Source organism: Rhinoraja longicauda, chromosome 2 (genome assembly GCF_053455715.1).
Source record: "Rhinoraja longicauda isolate Sanriku21f chromosome 2, sRhiLon1.1, whole genome shotgun sequence".
In the NCBI taxonomy this organism is placed as follows: domain Eukaryota; kingdom Metazoa; phylum Chordata; class Chondrichthyes; order Rajiformes; family Arhynchobatidae; genus Rhinoraja; species Rhinoraja longicauda.
The window spans coordinates 85,013,546-85,032,305 of record NC_135954.1 but is presented as its reverse complement, the minus strand read 5'-3'; the positions used below and the strand labels follow the sequence as shown (position 1 = coordinate 85,032,305).

General features: G+C 43.2%; 1 protein-coding gene across 2 annotated transcripts in view; it reads left to right on the top strand.

Moving 5' to 3' along the window:
- The window catches only part of LOC144606282 (glycoprotein-N-acetylgalactosamine 3-beta-galactosyltransferase 1-like), a 30,026-nt gene that overhangs the window by 7,432 nt on the left and 3,834 nt on the right, over positions 1 to 18,760 (top strand). For both annotated transcript variants that reach the window (XM_078422224.1, XM_078422232.1), the window contains exons 2-4: positions 2,709 to 2,762; positions 3,864 to 4,106; positions 16,125 to 16,792. In XM_078422224.1, the coding sequence (XP_078278350.1) occupies positions 3,881 to 4,106; positions 16,125 to 16,792 (894 nt within the window). In that variant the 5' untranslated portion in view covers positions 2,709 to 2,762; positions 3,864 to 3,880. The remainder of the gene's footprint in view (positions 1 to 2,708; positions 2,763 to 3,863; positions 4,107 to 16,124; positions 16,793 to 18,760) is intronic.

Sequence of the window (18,760 nt, the reverse complement as noted above, 5' to 3'; positions counted from 1 at the left end):
CCTTTTCCTCGTAATGAATACATGACCTCACACTTTGCCACGTCATTTGTCTAGTTTTTAGCCTTCAACTTATTTTTATACTCTTACAGTCCAAATATCCTCATTACATTCAACTGATTGTCATCAGCAAACATGGATATCTTAAAGTCTGCCCCATCCTCCAAGGGATAGTAGATAATTGAGGGCGATGGAGTGATGTTTTGTCATGGCTCTATTTTCTCGCTTTGTCCCTCTTATTATCTCAATTTAATTCTAATGGAACTACACTGATTTGTTACGATCATCAGGAAGAAGGTACAGGGGCCTAAAACCATGACCTCCAGTTCAAACACAACTATTTCCTGCAGCCATCATGCTCTAGAATATTACACACCAACTTCAGCAACTAGGATCTTCTATACACTTTGTCTTTACTTGCAGTAATTTTATATTAATATAGTTACCTAGTATTATGATTATTACTTTATTGATTAATTACTGTTTATCTGCATTATTCCAGCAAATACAAATTTAATTGTTCTGTTACCAGTGCATATGACAATTAAACATACTCTTGATTATCTATTGGTGTTCCTCGATCCAGCAATGTGATCAATTTTCCATTCTTTTGGAACAAATTACATAACGTTGTATGCCACCTTAATGATAAACTCTTTATAAATCTTCTGCTTAGCTTTACTGGCAATGTAATGGACTAGGATGGCATCATTCTGTGTCCCCTCCATACCCACTGTACTCAGGAACAACAACTCTCCCTCTGCTATCAGGCTTATGAAGGGTCCCTCCATAAGCTAGAGTACTTTCCGATTCACCTCTGCCGCATTGCGGACTTTGGACTTTATCACTGGAACTGGTGCACTGCAATGCAGAGAACAATATTCTGCACTATGTATCTTTCCCTCTGCTCTGTGTAGGAAGGAACTGTAGATGCTAGTTTAAATCGAAGATAGACACAAAATGCTGGAGTGACACTGCGGGACTGGCAGCATCTTTGGAGAGAAGTGATTGGGTGACATTTTGGGTTGAGACCCTTCTTCCCTCTGCTCTATTGTACCTTAGTTTGGCTTGATTGTACTTATGTAAAGTATTATCTGATTTGATTGGATAGCAAGCAAACAAAGCTTTCCACTGTATTCCGATGCACATGACAATAATAAACCTAAACTTAAACCTAAAATGGCAGCCGATGGTAATATACCGAAGTGTAGCAAGGAATTAGCATAAGATGTGTAATGGAAATTGACAAGAAAAGAAATTATTTCTATTATGAACTGAATAAAATTCAGGAATTCATTTATTCCTCATGAAATACTATATGAATTAAGATGATTTACTCTGGTTTTATGATATTTTTGAATAATTTTCTTTAAGTTGATTTTATCTTATGCATTAGTTATGTGATTATGCAGTGAAATGTTGCAAATCTATTCAAGCAAATCTATTTTCCTGTAAGGAAAAGTACCCATTTTCCTGTAAAAGAAAGCATATTCCAAATTTGACTAAATTTCATTTAATATTAATAAATAATGAAGTGTTATGGTTGATGCAGTAGGAAAGGATTTGGGTAACATAGTTGCAAATGTTTGTGTTACAAAAAGACAAGATTTTTTCCCTTTTGTTATGTTTACTATGGAGCCGAGTGTTCAAGTTGAAGCCAATGTTGAAGACAAAGTCAATATCTGCTTGTATTTCAGTATTTTGATTTTCGATCAATTTGCCAATGTTTAAAAGTGCTACAGATTCAGAAAAAATGACAAAAAAGAAGCTTGGGCGTAGTAAAACTGCTGCAGAAAAACAAGCTGCTGAAGGAACGTAGCAGGTCAGGCAGCAGCTGTCGAGGCAAAGAGATGGCTAACATTTCAAGTTAAGACTGCATCAGGACTGAGAGTGTAAAGGGGAAATAGCCATTATAAAGAGGTGAGAGGGGTGAGGCAGGTGCTGGTAAGCTATGGGTGGATCCAAATAAGGAGGGTTTGATGGCAGATGGAGGCACGGTGGGGGAGGGAGAGAGAGGTGGAGAATGCAACAGAGGTTGGGAGGTGATTAATGGAGACAGCAAAGGGTTGCAGATTATGAAAGTTGGTGAGTGGAACCAGATAAGGAAGGGCTGTGTACTGTTTAAACAAGGTAATTATTTGTTGATAATTAATGGATATTTATGTTTCAATTTCTCACTGTATCTTTTATCTGCCATCAAAATAAAAACTAAAGCTTGGTAGAGTGATTTGTTTGAATGAATAAAATTCCCTTCGGTGTTATTTTTTGATTCACTCTACCTTTCATAAGTAATTTAGAGAGCAAAACCATCAGATTCTATAAATAATTATTAGTGGGGCTAATGCTTTCCCACCACCCCTTCAATTCTGTTTTATGGGGAGGGGAAACATAATTTTCAGTGAATGTTTTTTTCCCCTTTTTGAGATTCTTGAATGCCTACTTTCTAAGTATCTACATTTACAACGAAGGCAAGCCTGGATTGAGAAATGCCAGGGACATTACAATTATTTAAATTATACACTAGCAACCTGCATGGAAACATTTGTCCAAATATTCCACGGGAATTTTTCCTACTTCCAACTGTAACTTGCATGAATCGAAAACCAGTGGAAATTACATAACCAATCATTGTGGAATGCAGGTCTGGTTGCTTAAGGAAGTGATTTCAAGCTAGAGTTCCTCATAACATGTGTTGTTGTTTTAAATTTTAGGTGAAGGTTCCAAAAGAAGGAAACACTTTGCATGACAAAATACTTGCCTTACAGGTGAGTAAAGTCTTTGTTCCTTTTGTGAGCTGTCCCCTATTATCAATACTCATCCAGCAGGTGAAGATCGGCACTGGAGATCCACCTTGATGCAATGTGAAGATAGACACAAAAAGCTGAAGTAACTCAACGGGTCAGGCAGCATCTCTAGAGGAAAGGAATAGGTGGCATTTCAGGTTGAGACCCTTTTTCAGACCCGACCCGAAACGTTACATATTCTCCAGAGATGTTGCATAACCCGCTGAGTTATTCCAGCTTTTGTGTCTATCTTCAGTGTAAACCAGCATCTGCATTTCCTTCCTACACATCAATGCAATGTGAAGCTTGTGAGTTGAACTCTCGTGGAAGTGCTGAGTAAATAGGAAGTGCTGCCTATTCAAGGCAGTTTGGGGAACAACTGGAAAGATGTTAAGGGTTTGAGTAGCAGGGCAAACCTTGCCCTACTCCGTTTAGCGCAGGGTCAGAATAGGGTCCTAGTGGGTCATGTATCCATGCAAATTGTTTTTATTTCAGTTATAAGAAACTAGAAAATGCTGAAAATATTTAGCGAAACAGAACAGCATATTGGAGAGAGAAATTATAACTTAAAAGGACACAAAGTGCGGGTGTAACTCAGTATGTCAGACAGCATCACTAGAGAACATGGATAGGTGATGTTTTGGGTCGAGACCCTTCAGATAATTTTCGGGTCGCTGATCTGTTATTCAGAATGCCAGCCTTATATAATAGCATCTGCATTGTAAGCTCTTCAAACTTTTCCACCCTGCTTTAAATGCCACGGGTAAAAAAAATCTTATTTCTTGAAAAACGCAAGACCAAAGATTGTAGAGTTGGCAGGTCATGACCTGTACTGTGGTTACATCAACTCAAGATCATCCTTGAATGATATCTAAGCCTAAAGCTATCAGCATAACAGAATGATTCTTTTTGAAAGTCTTTTTGACAATGACCTGTACATTTGGAAAAATTCGCTTTGAACCATTGTCTGGTGTAATAATTCATTACCTAGTTGGTTGTTAACATTTGTGAATTTATGTGCAAGTGATGTGTCACAATCTACCTGCTATCTATTTGGGTGACATGTTTTTTCTTCTTCCCCAGTTGATACCAACTTGAAAATGGCAGCTTCGCGATCTGTATTATCTCTGCTCATGTTTTTTAGTGGGTTGGGATTAGGATTTCTTGTCTGCTATCTCCTGATTAATGTAATAAATATAGAAGAACCACAGCATAGGCATTTACTCTTCAATGACCCACATGGACACTTAGATGATTCTGATCACCACCAACACCATAATCTTCAAGGAGAGATGAACTTTAATGCTGACATCAGTCAACATAAAGGTATCGGTTTCATATAACAATGTGGTTATAAAGTTATGTGTAGGAAAGAGCTGCAGATACTGGTTTAAATCGAAGATAGACACAAAATGCTGGAGTATCTCAGCAGGACAGGCAGCATCTCTGGAGAGAAGGAATGGGTGACTTTTCAGGTCAAGACCCTTCAGTCTGAAGAAGGGTCTCAACCCAAAACGTCACCCATTCCTTCTCTCCAGAGGTGCTACCTGTCCCACTGAGTTACTCCAGCATTACGTGTCCATCTTTGGTTATTAAGCTATATTGTTTCATTGTAATGGTGAATTATGTAGTTAATGGCTGCAGCTAAGTATAAATTTGAATAATTCATAGAAACATAGAAAATGGGTGCAGGAGTAGCCCAATCGGCCCTTCGAGCCAGCACCACCATTCAAGATGTTCACGGCTGATCATCCAGAATCAGTACCTTGTTCCTGCTTTTTCCCCCATATCCCTTGATTTCATTCGCCCCAAGAGCTAAATCTAACTCTCTCTTGAAAACATGCAGTGAATTGGCCTTCTGTGGCAGAGAATTCCAGATTCACAACCCTCTGGCTGAAAAAGTTTTTCCTCATCTCAATCCTAAATGGCTTTGTAAGGGGTTTCTGCGCCGAGCTTTCGCCCGACCTAAGGTCCCCGTGCCTTGCTCTGATCCCTTGACCAGGCCGTGCACACTGGTTCCCCGTGAGTGGTTCGACCCACTCGCCCCTTACGGTTCTAAACACTGGGCTTAGATGCAGGAGCTCTTGTAGTGCAGAAAAAATTCAACCAGACCAGATTTTAAAACCAGGGTTTAAATGAAAAAGGCTTTTATTCAGCACTTGGGATTATTGTCCATGAATACTTATACAGTTCTATAATACATGTCTATGAAACACATACCGAATCACACGAATACTTATAACTATGAATCATAAAACACACACGGTTCTATAAGACATATACACGAATACCTTTTACTTATGAATTCTTAAACACAGTTCTGCAAGACACATACACGAATACCTTTTACTTATGAATTCTTAAACACAGTTCTGCAAGACACATACACGACGCATCGCAACCTTGACCAACACATATTTTAGTACACACCCAACGTTTATTCACAACCACCCTCCCCTCTCCACTAAACTATGTCCAGGATATGTAGGATTTGGAATGCATGCTCACCATGGGGCTATTACTGGGGTTACTGGCTGTTCGTTTGGCAGTATTTCTCCTCGAGTTGCCTGTTCCTCTCTCTTGCATCCGTTTTTCTTGCCTGTCTTTTCTTCCTCCTGCATTCGTTTTCTTGTCTGCTTGCGTTTCTTGCAGGTTTTCTTCTAGCTTCAGCTTCTTCTTCCAGTATTTCTTCTTGAATTTAAAACCCAAAAGTAGTGGCCAGTTATACTGTTTCTGACCCGTCCTATCTCCCGCCAGATCTTGGAATCTCTTTGTTCAAAAAGATATGTATGAGGTTTTCTTCTGATCTGCCTTATGGTCGGGGATACCGGGGATGGCCAGACGGTGCAAATTGGGATTTCATTGTGAGGTGATGGGTGTTAACTGGTTTCCCATCACCTACCAGGTAGTTTTCTATGGGCTATTGTGCCCCCTCACTGAGATGAACTGTTTAGGTCGGCTTGGGGCATTGTGAGTATGCTGATGTCAGCGCCCCAGTGTCTGGACTCCGACCTGGTTTCGTAGGTTTCTGCATGGCCAATACCCATCCTTTGTTCTGGCCGTAGCTTTGCAGAAACCTAGAGACTGGGTTGTAAGGTTTTTACTTTTTGTGGCTGGTCACGAGGTCCTGCGGCCATTTTAGGACCCACGGATTGTGACATCCTTTGTTAATCTGACCGCAGCCTTTCTCCGCTATCAGCCCCAGTCTCTCGTTTAAAATGTCCAAACTGCAGCTCTTTGGTATTGTGTTGCTTTCCAAATGAGGGAAAACTTCTCAAATCTTACAGTCCCTCCTGTTGATTTGCATAACCCCAGCTTATCGAATCAATTAAATAATGTGGTTGAGCAATGTTTTCCCGATTCTCCATATCCAGACCCCTGAGGTTTTAACTAAACTAGTGTTTCATTGCGAACGTACAGTCCCCATCTTAGGCTGACATTTACTGCCCGTGTCCCGGGCAAAACTATATTACAAGTATGTACATTTTCATGTCAGACATATACACCTACACCTTGTCCCAGGCCGATGCCTCCGCCATCCTCCCACTGGTGTCAGCTGTAATGTAGGACACGAAAACAACACAACAGCAAAACGATACATTTTGTACATTTCTTCACAATCACTCTTGATACAAATTTGAAGAAAACAATACAAAAAAACACAGTTTATACAAATTTTAACGGGGACAATATAAAACACAGTCTACTCGGTGTGGAGGGGGGCACGTCCTCCTAGCAGCTTGCGGCTGGGTCCTGCTCGCCCACCCGCACGTAACGGTCTCTCCATTCCCCTTGATGTACCCGGTTAGTCTTTCAGTTTCCCTGGGGCACCACTCCGGCATCCGCACCTCGGTGAGGTTTAAAATCACTGAGGCTACCGCGTAGTGCACCCCCTGGTACAATACCTGGTCAGTCGGTATCAGTACCAGGCCATTCCCGGGCCCCTTAGTGGTTTTTGGGCACTCACCCTCCTGTGCTACTGCCAGCGGAACTGTGGGAGGTGTCATGCGTGGCCGTGTGATGAGTTCAGTGGCGTTTACCGGGATTGGGGAAAGGGGGACCCCACAAGCCCGTGAGCTAACATCCCACCTCATCCCCTTACCGTCATCCTGCCACTGTCTCTGGAAAAATATGCTGTTGCCCGTGGGGCAACGATACCTTGGACCCCACATACACATACACATACACATCCCCTCATCCGGTTCCCACCATTTGTCCCAACACACACTCAACTGTTCTTTAGTCCCAGAAATAGTTCTGTGAGTGTTGTTGTTAAGTCTCTCCCACTCAACAGTGGAGTTGGCCATTGTCCTGCTTGTTTTCCTCAGCCACCACCGCCTGCTCGCGGGGACCTTCCCCGTGCATACCAGGCAGATCCTTTTGCCAACGGTGGCGCTTACCCTTTGGGCGATGATCTTGACTCTCGGGCACAATAATGAAGCGTCCCGATAAGCAAAACCTGGGGCGCTGGAATACTCTGAAGAGTTCGATCCCAGCCACCCCGGCCACCGGCCTTCATGGAAGTAAACTGCGGTCTCCTCCGCTTCTCTCCTTCCAGTCCCATCGGTCGCGATGGGAGCCGTGTCCCCGGAGCAGCCGTAGACGATGATGTCCTTGGTGCGGCCCCGATAGGTCCACCCACATCCGATCGCCGTGGCAAAGATCCACCATACGAGTGCCTCCTTCCACTCCAGAAAACAGATAAAGAAGAATGGTATAGCCAGCCTCTTGGGGAGCGCTTGGCTTTGTTAAACGCCTCTGCGGGCGGGTCTCTTGACCCCCAGCCTGCACCCCACACCCACACATCCTGGACGCATCAACTTTATTTAAACGCTAACTATCCCCACAAAACTTATCTAAAATACTTAAACTTATCTAAAATACCTATCCTTATCTATATTACCTAAAATATCCATATCTATAATAGCTTATCCTTATCTAAATTTACCTAAAATATAATACAGTGCCGCCTTCCCAGGGCGGCTCAGCTAATCCCTGTCAGGGCTGCAGCGGGTCGTCTCCTGCGGCTGCACCACGCTGTCTCCCACCTTTGATCCTCCGCAGCCTGTCGCTGCCTGGCGGGGGCTAGGTCCCCTCCGGGACGTAAGCTCCCTCCTCCCTACTTGGCTCCCGTACCACGGGGCGTGATTGACCTCTGGCCAAAACTTCCTAAGTTGGGGTTTCCTGCTGGACCTACGGAGGATCACCTTAGACACTGCCCCCTGGACAGCCTGGCTGAGGACCGGTTCCTGCCGTGCCGCAGCTCGGGTACCCCCCGCAGCTGCCGACCCTGGCCCCGCCTCATCCAGCTCTGCCCCCTTGGTGCTGGGTATACCCGCGGCATCCGGCCTCACTCTACCTGTATCTACAGGTGGTGAGCTTTCGCTCGCTACCACCGCCTTCCTGGTGCTTGTGTCGGGGACGTTACTGTCGTCCCCCTTCGACTCCTCTTCCTCCGTAATGGGATCCAGCCCCTGGTCGAGCTGATCAGGCTCTTCCTCACCTGAATCCCACCCAAAACGGGAGACCCTCCATTCCTGGAGAATGTCCTCCCCCCTCACGCAGGCAACCTTGCCTGTCTGCGTGACCTGCCTCATCCTTGGCTGTGAACGCGCGCCAGCCTGTTCCTTCCCTGTGAACCCCGCCAGTGCGAAAGGGACCCCCATGGACAGGGGAGAGTCAAAGGGTTCCTCTGTGTGGACCACGGTGCATGAAGCCCCCGTGTCCAACAGATAACTGCCCCTTTGCCTCTCCACTACCATCTCCACAAGCGGCCTCTTCCACGCATCGTAGCGGAGAGGACACAGATAGGCAGGCTGCGAGGGCTGATGTCATTGGGGAATGTCCAATGCCCCCCTCGCACCCGGGGAGCCGGTAGCGACTGCCACCTTCCCCTGTGCGGTCATGAGGGACCGCATCACCTCGATCATCGTTTCGATGATCTCGGGCTTAACTGGGACCTCGGTGCGCTGGGTGGTGCCAACCCTATCTTCCTTGGTGTGGGCCCTGCAATCCTTCCGCCAGTGTCCCACCTTACCGCACCTGAAACACTTGGACTGTGCAGTAGGGTTACCCTCCTGTCGCCACCCCTTTTGGGCCGGTGCAGTAACCTCCGCTACTTGCACCTTCCCTTTTACTAACCGGGTGGTCGTACTCCGGGTGTTTCTATACCCTACCGTGAGACGGTCCAAAACCGCCTCCTCCGTGCTATTTGTGGGATCAAAGCAGGCTTTCGCCTGTTCCCTGACGGCCGCCAGGCTGTTTGATACCAAACATCGGAGCCACTGGGCTCTCCCATTCCCGGCCAGGTCATCCCGCGCGGGGACGTGCGGGCAACTACTCTGATATACTGTCCATAGTCGCGCCGCAAAAACTCTTGGGGGTTCTGCCTCCATCTGGAGGGTCTTCCCTAATCGGGCAAAAGGACCCTCATCCCCCACCCCCAAGACTTCCAGGACCTCGTCCCGCAGGAGATCGTAGGTCCTGGTCCCTCTTTTACTCTCGTCTGAGAGGCATTGGAGGATCGAGCTGTCCAGGGAGAACAGCAACATTTTTGCCCGTTCTCCCTCGTCGCAACCGTTGATTGCGGCGGTTTGCTCGATCTCCCTGAAATGTATTGAGGGGTCCCCTGATCCGGACAATTTTGTTACATGCCCAATCATAGCTCTTAAATGCTGGGAGTTGTGGGGCACCACGATCTCGCTCTGAATGGGTCCTGTGTCCCCATTCTCCATGGGAGGTCCCCGTCTGGTTTCCAGGACCGGGCACATGGGTGCCGGTGCCGAGTATTCTACCGGGAGCTCCTCTCTCTCTCTTTCCCCTACACTACCCCTTTCCCAGGATGCCTCGTAGCTAGGGGGATCGCGGAGTTTGGGGGCTGAAGCTACCATGGTCTTTCTAGGGATCGGAACCGGGACCTTCGCACCCGCTAGTGACTGGCCCGCTGGGGGGTTCATTAAACAAACCAGCCCGCTTGCTTTATTTAAAGCACTCCGCAGACCCTCTATCTCCTGCAGGCATGCCCCGTGGTCGGCCCCTTCCGACCTGTCCTCCAAAACCATTTTATAGGCTGCCCTAACTCCCTTAAGTTTCTCTTCCTGGGTCTCCAGCTGGTGGCTCAGGGAAGCGCACTGCTCCCTGAGCTTGCCCTTACTGCGCATAGCCTCAGTGATCTGACACTCCATCAGCTCTACCCTGGCTTCGTGGCGGTTGGTCACGACCCGGCGCTCTTTGTTTAAAGAGTCCAGAGCCTCAATCAACTGGTTCCCACCCGCAGCCTTCTCCTCTACCTCCTCCTGAAGGTCCCTGATTTGGGCTGCCTGTGCCACAACCACGCGGTCCAAAAGCTGGACCTGCTTTTTATAGCAGGTCAGCCAGACCGCCTTCTCTACAGATTTCTTATGGGCTGTACTGGCCGTCCACCGGATCGCTGCATCCAGTGGGCGCTTGTCATCTAATAACGCACACATCCATTGTTTGGTGATATTCACCTTACTAAACACATAGTCCGCAATGCGCTCGTCCATTATGTCCCTAGTTTTAAAATCCTTTTCTGGTACACTATCATCCTGCTGCCAGTGTCCCTTCGTGGTCGCCATTATCTGTAAGGGGTTTCTGCGCCGAGCTTTCGCCCGACCTAAGGTCCCCGTGCCTTGCTCTGATCCCTTGACCAGGCCGTGCACACTGGTTCCCCGTGAGTGGTTCGACCCACTCACCCCTTACGGTTCTAAACACTGGGCTTAGATGCAGGAGCTCTTATAGTGCAGAAAAAATTCAACCAGACCAGATTTTAAAACCAGGGTTTAAATGAAAAAGGCTTTTATTCAGCACTTGGGACTATTGTCCATGAATACTTATACAGTTCTATAATACATGTCTATGAAACACATACCGAATCACACGAATACTTATAACTATGAATCATAAAACACACACGGTTCTATAAGACATATACACGAATACCTTTTACTTATGAATTCTTAAACACAGTTCTGCAAGACACATACACGAATACCTTTTACTTATGAATTCTTAAACACAGTTCTGCAAGACACATACACGACTGTAAGATGGGGAACGCACGACGCATCGCAACCTTGACCAACACATATTTTAGTACACACCCAATGTTTATTCACAACCACCCTCCCCTCTCCACTAAACTATGTCCAGGATATGTAGGATTTGGAATGCATGCTCACCATGGGGCTATTACTGGGGTTACTGGCTGTTCGTTTGGCAGTATTTCTCCTCGAGTTGCGTGCCTGTTCCTCTCTCTTGCATCCGTTTTTCTTGCCTGTCTTTTCTTCCTCCTGCATTCGTTTTCTTGCCTGCTTGCGTTTCTTGCAGGTTTTCTTCTAGCTTCAGCTTCTTCTTCCAGTATTTCTTCTTGAGTTTAAAACCCAAAAGTAGTGGCCGGTTATACTGTTTCTGACCCGTCCTATCTCCCGCCAGATCTTGGAATCTCTTTGTTCAAAAAGATATGTATGAGGTTTTCTTCTGATCTGCCTTATGGTCGGGGATACCGGGGATGGCCAGACGGTGTAAATTGGGATTTCATTGTGAGGTGATGGGTGTTAACTGGTTTCCCATCACCTACCAGGTAGTTTTCTATGGGCTATTGTGCCCCCTCACTGAGATGAACTGTTTAGGTCGGCTTGGGGCATTGTGAGTATGCTGATGTCAGCGCCCCAGTGTCTGGACTCCGACCTGGTTTCGTAGGTTTCTGCATGGCCAATACCCATCCTTTGTTCTGGCCGTAGCTTTGCAGAAACCTAGAGACTGGGTTGTAAGGTTTTTACTTTTTGTGGCTGGTTACGAGGTCCTGCGGCCATTTTAGGACCCACGGATTGTGACATCCTTTGTTAATCTGACCGCAGCCTTTCTCCGCTATCAGCCCCAGTCTCTCGTTTAAAATGTCCAAACTGCAGCTCTTTGGTATTGTGTTGCTTTCCAAATGAGGGAAAACTTCTCAAATCTTACAGCTTACTCCTTATTTTTAAACTGTGACCCCTGGTTCTGGACTCCTCCAACATCGGGATTCAATATTATTTTTCTAAAAAGCATTAAATTGCTTGTGGCCAGTAAGAATTATTTAAACACAGTTATACTTCACTTGTTAAGAATTGCTGAGATGAACTGAAATTTGTGCTTTACTAATTGTGGAGGCCCAGAAACTTAAAACAGTTTTGTTTTTAAAGCCAATTGGAAATGTCTCTTTTCTCTGGCAATAAAAGTTATAATAAAATGTTTGGGCTCCATACACCACATATTTCTTGCATCTGAATGTTTAGGTCTCTGTCAATATGTATTTAAATTGCTATCAGGAAGGGTTTGGCATCAATCACTATTTACAGTTTCATCCTTTTATCAAATATGTGCTTAACAATTGCCAACAGTGCCCTGATTTAGTTTGATCTGAACAGACTGAGTTGGAGTCTGCCCGATAATTCTTCTGCCTGTTGGCCTTCCTGTGTCATGTTGCATGCTTGCCACAGCAACCTTTTTCATAAATTGAGATATTATTGCTGGTCACAAATAAATGACAGACTTTACAAAATATGAATTTGAATATGGCTTTATGAAATTATTAATATTTAATATTAATAGACTAGACTTGGTAAAAACATGTTTAAACTAAGAAGGTGCCTATTATTTTGAAGGCACTTTAATTCTTAGCAACACTGAATATCATTGAATCTTAACTTAAGTTCTGATTGTTTTGATCCATTGTACTCTGGGTAGGAAACCTATCTCCATGTCTTTGGTGGTTAATTTTATTTTGGTTAAATAATAGGATATAGTTCAATCATATTGTTCCCATTTTCTGATTCTCTGTTTACACTATGTCAGTGCTTACTGTATCCAACTCCAAATATTACAAGCAGAACCTCCAGCTAACTTGAGTTTCTGCTTTTAAATTTCCCACAAAATTCCTTTAATTTGATTATTTTTCTATTTTCACAAAATTCCCTAAATCCTCCTACTTTAAGTTCTGTTAGTTTTCTTTCTTCTCTTCCTTGGAGTATTTTGTAGAACCCCTATATTATTTAAGCCCTTAATAATTGTTTATTTTTTTGAGTAGTAAGAGAGGATTTAGTTGTTTAGAATGGTGATCCAGTCATTATCTAAGGCATATTCATTAGTTAAGATATTGTATAGAACTATTATCTGAGCCAGATTATTTAAAATGCATGGTGCAGTTTAAAGGTTCTCAAGGATTGGCTGGTCCTATACTTGCAACAATGCAGATGGAGGTATTTCAGCCAGTTGGGTGCATGCCATAGCCTAGGGTAGCAATCCCATCAGTTTCATTCCCACTTTCTGTATTTTCCCATACACTGTAACTGTAACATTCTCTCTCGCACCTGTCCTTCAATTTTGCTTTGATGTTTTCTGCCATGAATCTATATTTTGGAATAGGCATTTAATATGCAAGGATGCCTTTGGAATGTGAGAAGAGTATGGAGTACTGGAGAGAGACCTGTGTGCCATGGAGAGATTGTGCAAACTCCACTGATCCAGATCACATCCAGTTCCCTAGAACTGCAAGGCAGCAGCATTAACTGCTCCATCAAGCGTTTTAGTTTCTTCTATTTATGCACACTCATATTTCTTCAACAGTGGAAATGTCTCCATAAAATGGAAAATGACTTGCTGTTTCTACCTGGTTTATCCCTTGTAAGTGTGAAAGGGGTCTAATCTTTCATCAATTAAACATTCTAATCTATCATCAATTAAACATTCTTTGCTTTTATAGCTGTGTTCTCTTTGTGCATCTTTTCGTCCATTTGATTGATTTATGTTACTTTATCTGCCAATTGATTTATGTTACTTTATCTACCAATATTTTTTTACACTCATTTCCTTCTTAAGCGAAATCCTGCCATTCTTTTGTACTCTCAAGGGGCCTGCTTGACCTTTGCTTGCCTATGCCTGACATATGCCTCATTTTTACTGACCAGAACCTCGCTACCCCTTGTCAGCATGGGATCTCTCCTACCCAGCCAGACTTGCCCTTCATTCACACAACAACAGGTTGGCCCATTAAAATTAACCATAGCCCAATTTAGGACTTTAACTTGTGGACAAGTCCGCTCTCATTCTTTAACTGTAGAGATGCTGATCATATTGTTTGAGATCCATCATGGGTAGGTATATCACAAAATGGCTGCTGTGACATTTTGATCACGTAACATTGAATAATGCAGCACAGGATTAGAATCTATCAGCCAACCAAGATGCCAATTTAAACTAATTCTATCTGTGTACACATTATCTAGATACATCCATCCCTGCCTGTCCACATGCCTGACTAAATGGATCTTGAACATTATTTAATGTTGTCAGAAATCTATCCTGGCATTTTGGTAGTGCTTCACCCTAGATCCTATGGTTAGTGTACTTTCAAAACAGTATTTTGAGTGAAGCACATCTATCACAATGTCATATGGAAATTGAGTTGCGCATTGCCGAGATTAACCATTATGGTCATTTGCAGAACAATGTTTATTATTGCCATGTTGGGAGGTCTGCCTAATTAAGTGCATCCCTCTAGTTAATTCTAATCCAAGTCAGACCTTGCACGACACCAATGAATGGCATCTGAAGTAGGGATGAAAGAGCAAAGAGGTAGGGATTAGAAACTTTTTGAGGAGTGATCATTTTGATTCCAAATAAGTTATTTATTTATATAACCTCACACAAACAACATAAAAATCGAAGCTTCATAGTTTTAAAAAAATCCTCAGATTTAACTGTTAATGTTTGTGCCTCGTGAGTTTTTGCTTGTAGAGTCCATTAGTGATGGTTCAGCTGAGGGGAGGTGTCATCAGTGAAGCTGCTAAATGGAAAAACCTTCTTGGGGGAGGAATATTGCACACGTGTCCTCAATGACCCACGGTTTTAATGGTCCCTACATCTGCTTGAAACTATTTGAAGATCAATAATTTGGTATGACTATGCCTATGACTTCATGGAATATCATTCCCAAATAGTAAAGAAGCTGACAAGAAATTTTAATTTATTTTGTGGTTAGTCATTGATCTTGATTTATGTGAATGACTTGAATTGAAAGTTATCTCTGTAATTAGAACTGGAATCAATTGGAAACATTTATTCTCCATTACATGTCCTATCTTCCTAAATGTAACCATCTATTCACAATCTCTTCACTCAAGTAATAGCATTGCTTTTCCCTAATTGTGAGTATAGAGCACAAAATGTTAAAACCATTGTGGATGTTCAGTGGATGTTCGGTTTTTGATTGAGCTGTAGCAAGCGTATATTTCTGTCTCCAATGTATCCCGTTATTTTTTTACCCAACCCAAGTCCCATCACCAACTTGAATCACAATTTATTTTTAATAAGTGATTGTATTTCATTCAAATGTAATTGTTACTGTGTCACAAAATAATGATGTTTGAATGATGAGAGAAAAGGATGAGCGAACTGCAGAGTTACTCTGTAATCAATGCAATTGTGTTTTCCAAAGTAACCTCTTTTATAGATATTTTAAGTGAGGTAATAGAAACATAGAAACATAGAAAATAGGTGCAGGGGAGGCCATTCGGCCCTTCGAGCCAGCATCGCCATTCATTGTGATCATGGCTGATCATCCACAAACAATAACCCGTGCCTGCCTTCTCCCCATATCCCTTGATTCCACTAGCCCCTAGAGCTCTATCTAACTTTCTCTTAAATCCATCCGGTGATTTGGCTTCCACTGCCCTCTGGCAGAGAATTCCACAAATTCACAACTCTCTGGGTGAAAAAGTTTCTTCTCACCTCAGTATTAAATGGCCTCCCCTTTATTCTAAGACTGTGGCCCCTGGTTCTGGACTCGCCCATCATTGGAGACATTTTTCCTGCATCTAGCTTGTCCAGTTCTTTTATAATTTAATATGTTTCTGTAAGATCCCCTCTCATCCTTCTAATCTCCAGTGAATACAAGCCTAGTCTTTTCAATCTTTCCTCATGAGTCCCGCCATCCCAGGGGTCAATCTCGTGAACCTACGCTGCACTGCCTCAATTACAAGGATGTTCTTCCTCAAATTAGGAGACCAAAACTGTACAGAATACTCCAGATGTGGTCTTACCAGGGCTCTATACAACTGCAGAAGAACCTCTTTACTCCTATACTGAAATCCTCTCGTTATGAAGGCCAACATGCCATTAGCTTTCTCCGACATTCCATTAGCTTTCTCCAACATTCCATTAGCTTTCTGGGTGCTCAATGTTGAAATATTGAAATTCAGCTGATTTTTATTCAGCTGAAGTTATTTTGTTCCGCAGTAATATTTTGTCATTGCTTTTAAATGAAATCCATGAATCTTCTCTCTCCAGATGAAAATAGAAGCCTTGCTGATGATCTGTATAAGAGAGTGCGGATCCTGTGCTGGGTGATGACTGCACCCCAGAATCTGGAAAAAAAGACCAAACATGTCAAAGCCACCTGGGGTAAAAAATGCAACGTCATACTTTACATGAGTTCTGAAGAAAACAAAGATTTCCCTACAGTGGGACTGGATGTTAAAGAAGGCAGAGATCAGCTGTACTGGAAAACTATCAAAGCTTTCCAATATATTTTTGACCATCACTTGAATGAAGCCGATTGGTTCTTGAAAGCAGATGATGACACATACGTTATTGTTGACAACCTGCGTTGGCTTTTATCAAAGTACTCCCCAGATCAACCCATATTCTTTGGAAGAAAATTTAAGCCATATGTTAAGCAAGGATATATGAGTGGTGGAGCTGGATATGTACTTAGCAAGGAAGCAGTGAAAAGATTTGTTGATGGCTTCAAGACTGGGAAATGCACTCATTTTACATCCACAGAGGATTTGGCCATGGGGAGATGTTTGGAGTCTGTTAATGTAGAAGCCGGTGACTCTAGGGACACAAATAAAAGGGACACCTTTCATCCTTTTCCGCCAGAGCATCATTTGTCAAAAAGCTATCTCCCCAAAACATTCTGGTACTGGAACTACTGCTTTTACCCTACTGAAGAGGTATGACATTAAATATGACTCCTTTTACTGTGTGGCATTGAAATTGCTTTTGATACAAAGTTGAATCAATGTATATTTTAATATTACATCTTGGGAATTATGGTTTTGAATATGAGTTGATATAGTTTTTCCTGCTCTGCTCTTTTTGCTTGAAGTTTAGGTTTATTACTGTCACATGTACCCAGATGCAGTGAAAACCTTTTATGCATGCAATCCATGTATGGTTCATGCATGCATGTACCATGCATAGATAAAAGCAGTTCAAACACGTGTAGTAGATGGAGCAAAGGGGAAGGTACAGAGCACAGAATATAGGATTGTAATGCATCCGTTCCTTAGACAAAGTCCAATGTCCTCCATGGAGTAGTGTTAAATGGACCAGTACCCTAGTTTACAGAAGGGCCATTCAGAACCCTGATTCCAGAAGGGAAGTAGTTGTTCCTGAGTCTGGTGGTGCAAGCTTTCAAGCTTCAGTACCTTCTGCCGGATGGGAGCAGAGAAAAGGAGGAAAGACTAGGGTGGGACAAGTCTTTGATTGTGTTGGCTGCTTTACCGAGGTAGTGTGACGTGTAGATGGAGTCAATTATGAAAAGTCGTCTTTTTGATAGACTAGATTACATCTTCGACATTCTGCAATTTCTTGTGGTCTTGGGCAGAGGTGTTCCTAAACTAAACTGATGCAACCCGACCATGTTTTCTACGATGCATCTACAGAGGTTTGTAAGAGTCAGGTGAGACGTACTGAATTTCTTCAGTCTCCTCTGGAAGTAAAGGCATTGGTATGCCTTGGCTATCTTATTAATGTGGTTGGTCCACAACAGATAATTTGTAATATTAATGCCAAGGAATTTGAAGCTCAACCATTTCCACACCTGCACCATTGACGCTGATTGGGGCATGTACTCCACTATGCTGCTTGAAGTCAATAACTAGCTCTTTTGTCTTGCTGACATTGTGGAAGAGATTATTGTCCTGATGCCAATGTTATTAAATTCTTATCTCCATCCTGTATTTCGTCTCATCATTGTTCATGATTCGGCCCACCACTGTGGTGTCATCTGCAAACCTGTAGATGGAATTCGAAAAGAATTTGGCTGTACAGTCGTGTAAATAAAGGCTGTATAGTAGCAACTGAGAATGCATCCTGGAGCACTTGTGTTGAGTTATAGTGGAAGAGGTGTTGTCATCTGATTGAGGGTCAGTTAATGATGGAGGATAAGGGTTGACAAATAAAGTTTCTAAGGGAATAAAAATGATTATCAATTCAAATCCTTGGCATACATTCACAATGTGCAGTTTACTGAGAGTTGGCATCTGCAAGGAGAAAAGTATTTTGTTCAGAGAACTCTTGAATTATGCCTTCCTTCTATACGTTAGTATTTGATGGAAAGATGCAAGTCTAGTTTGTCTTAAGGTAAAAACACTAATGTCTAACAATTATCTGGGTGAAATCTATAACAAAATCAGACTAATATCAGTTTTTCTTCATCATAATTTCCCACAGGAAAAAAAAGATTCTCACTTAATGGATTTGTGAATCTGCTTTGAGCTTTGGAAACAATTCACAGAAGGTTTATTAGACTAGCAGGTTAAATATTACAGTCTGACCTGCCATTAGCGAGTGGGTGGGATCAATAAATTGGAATGTATGGATGAAGTTAAAGGGAAGGAGAGTGCAGGAGAGGTTTACTGAAGTCTCCAGGAATAATATGAAAAGAAAGTTCAAGAAGGGATAAGAGTCTGTCAGGCAAAATTGGGACCAATGTGAGAAGTGAGGTGGTGAATAATGAACTAAAGGTGTTATATTTGAATGCACGCAGTATGTGAAACAAAGTGGATGAGTTTACCGCGCAGTTAGAAATGAGTTGGTATGACATTGTGGGCATCAAGGAGGCATGGCTGAGACAGGTTCAGAGCTAGGTGCTGCATATCCAAGGTTACACATCCGATCGAAAAGACGGACAGGTG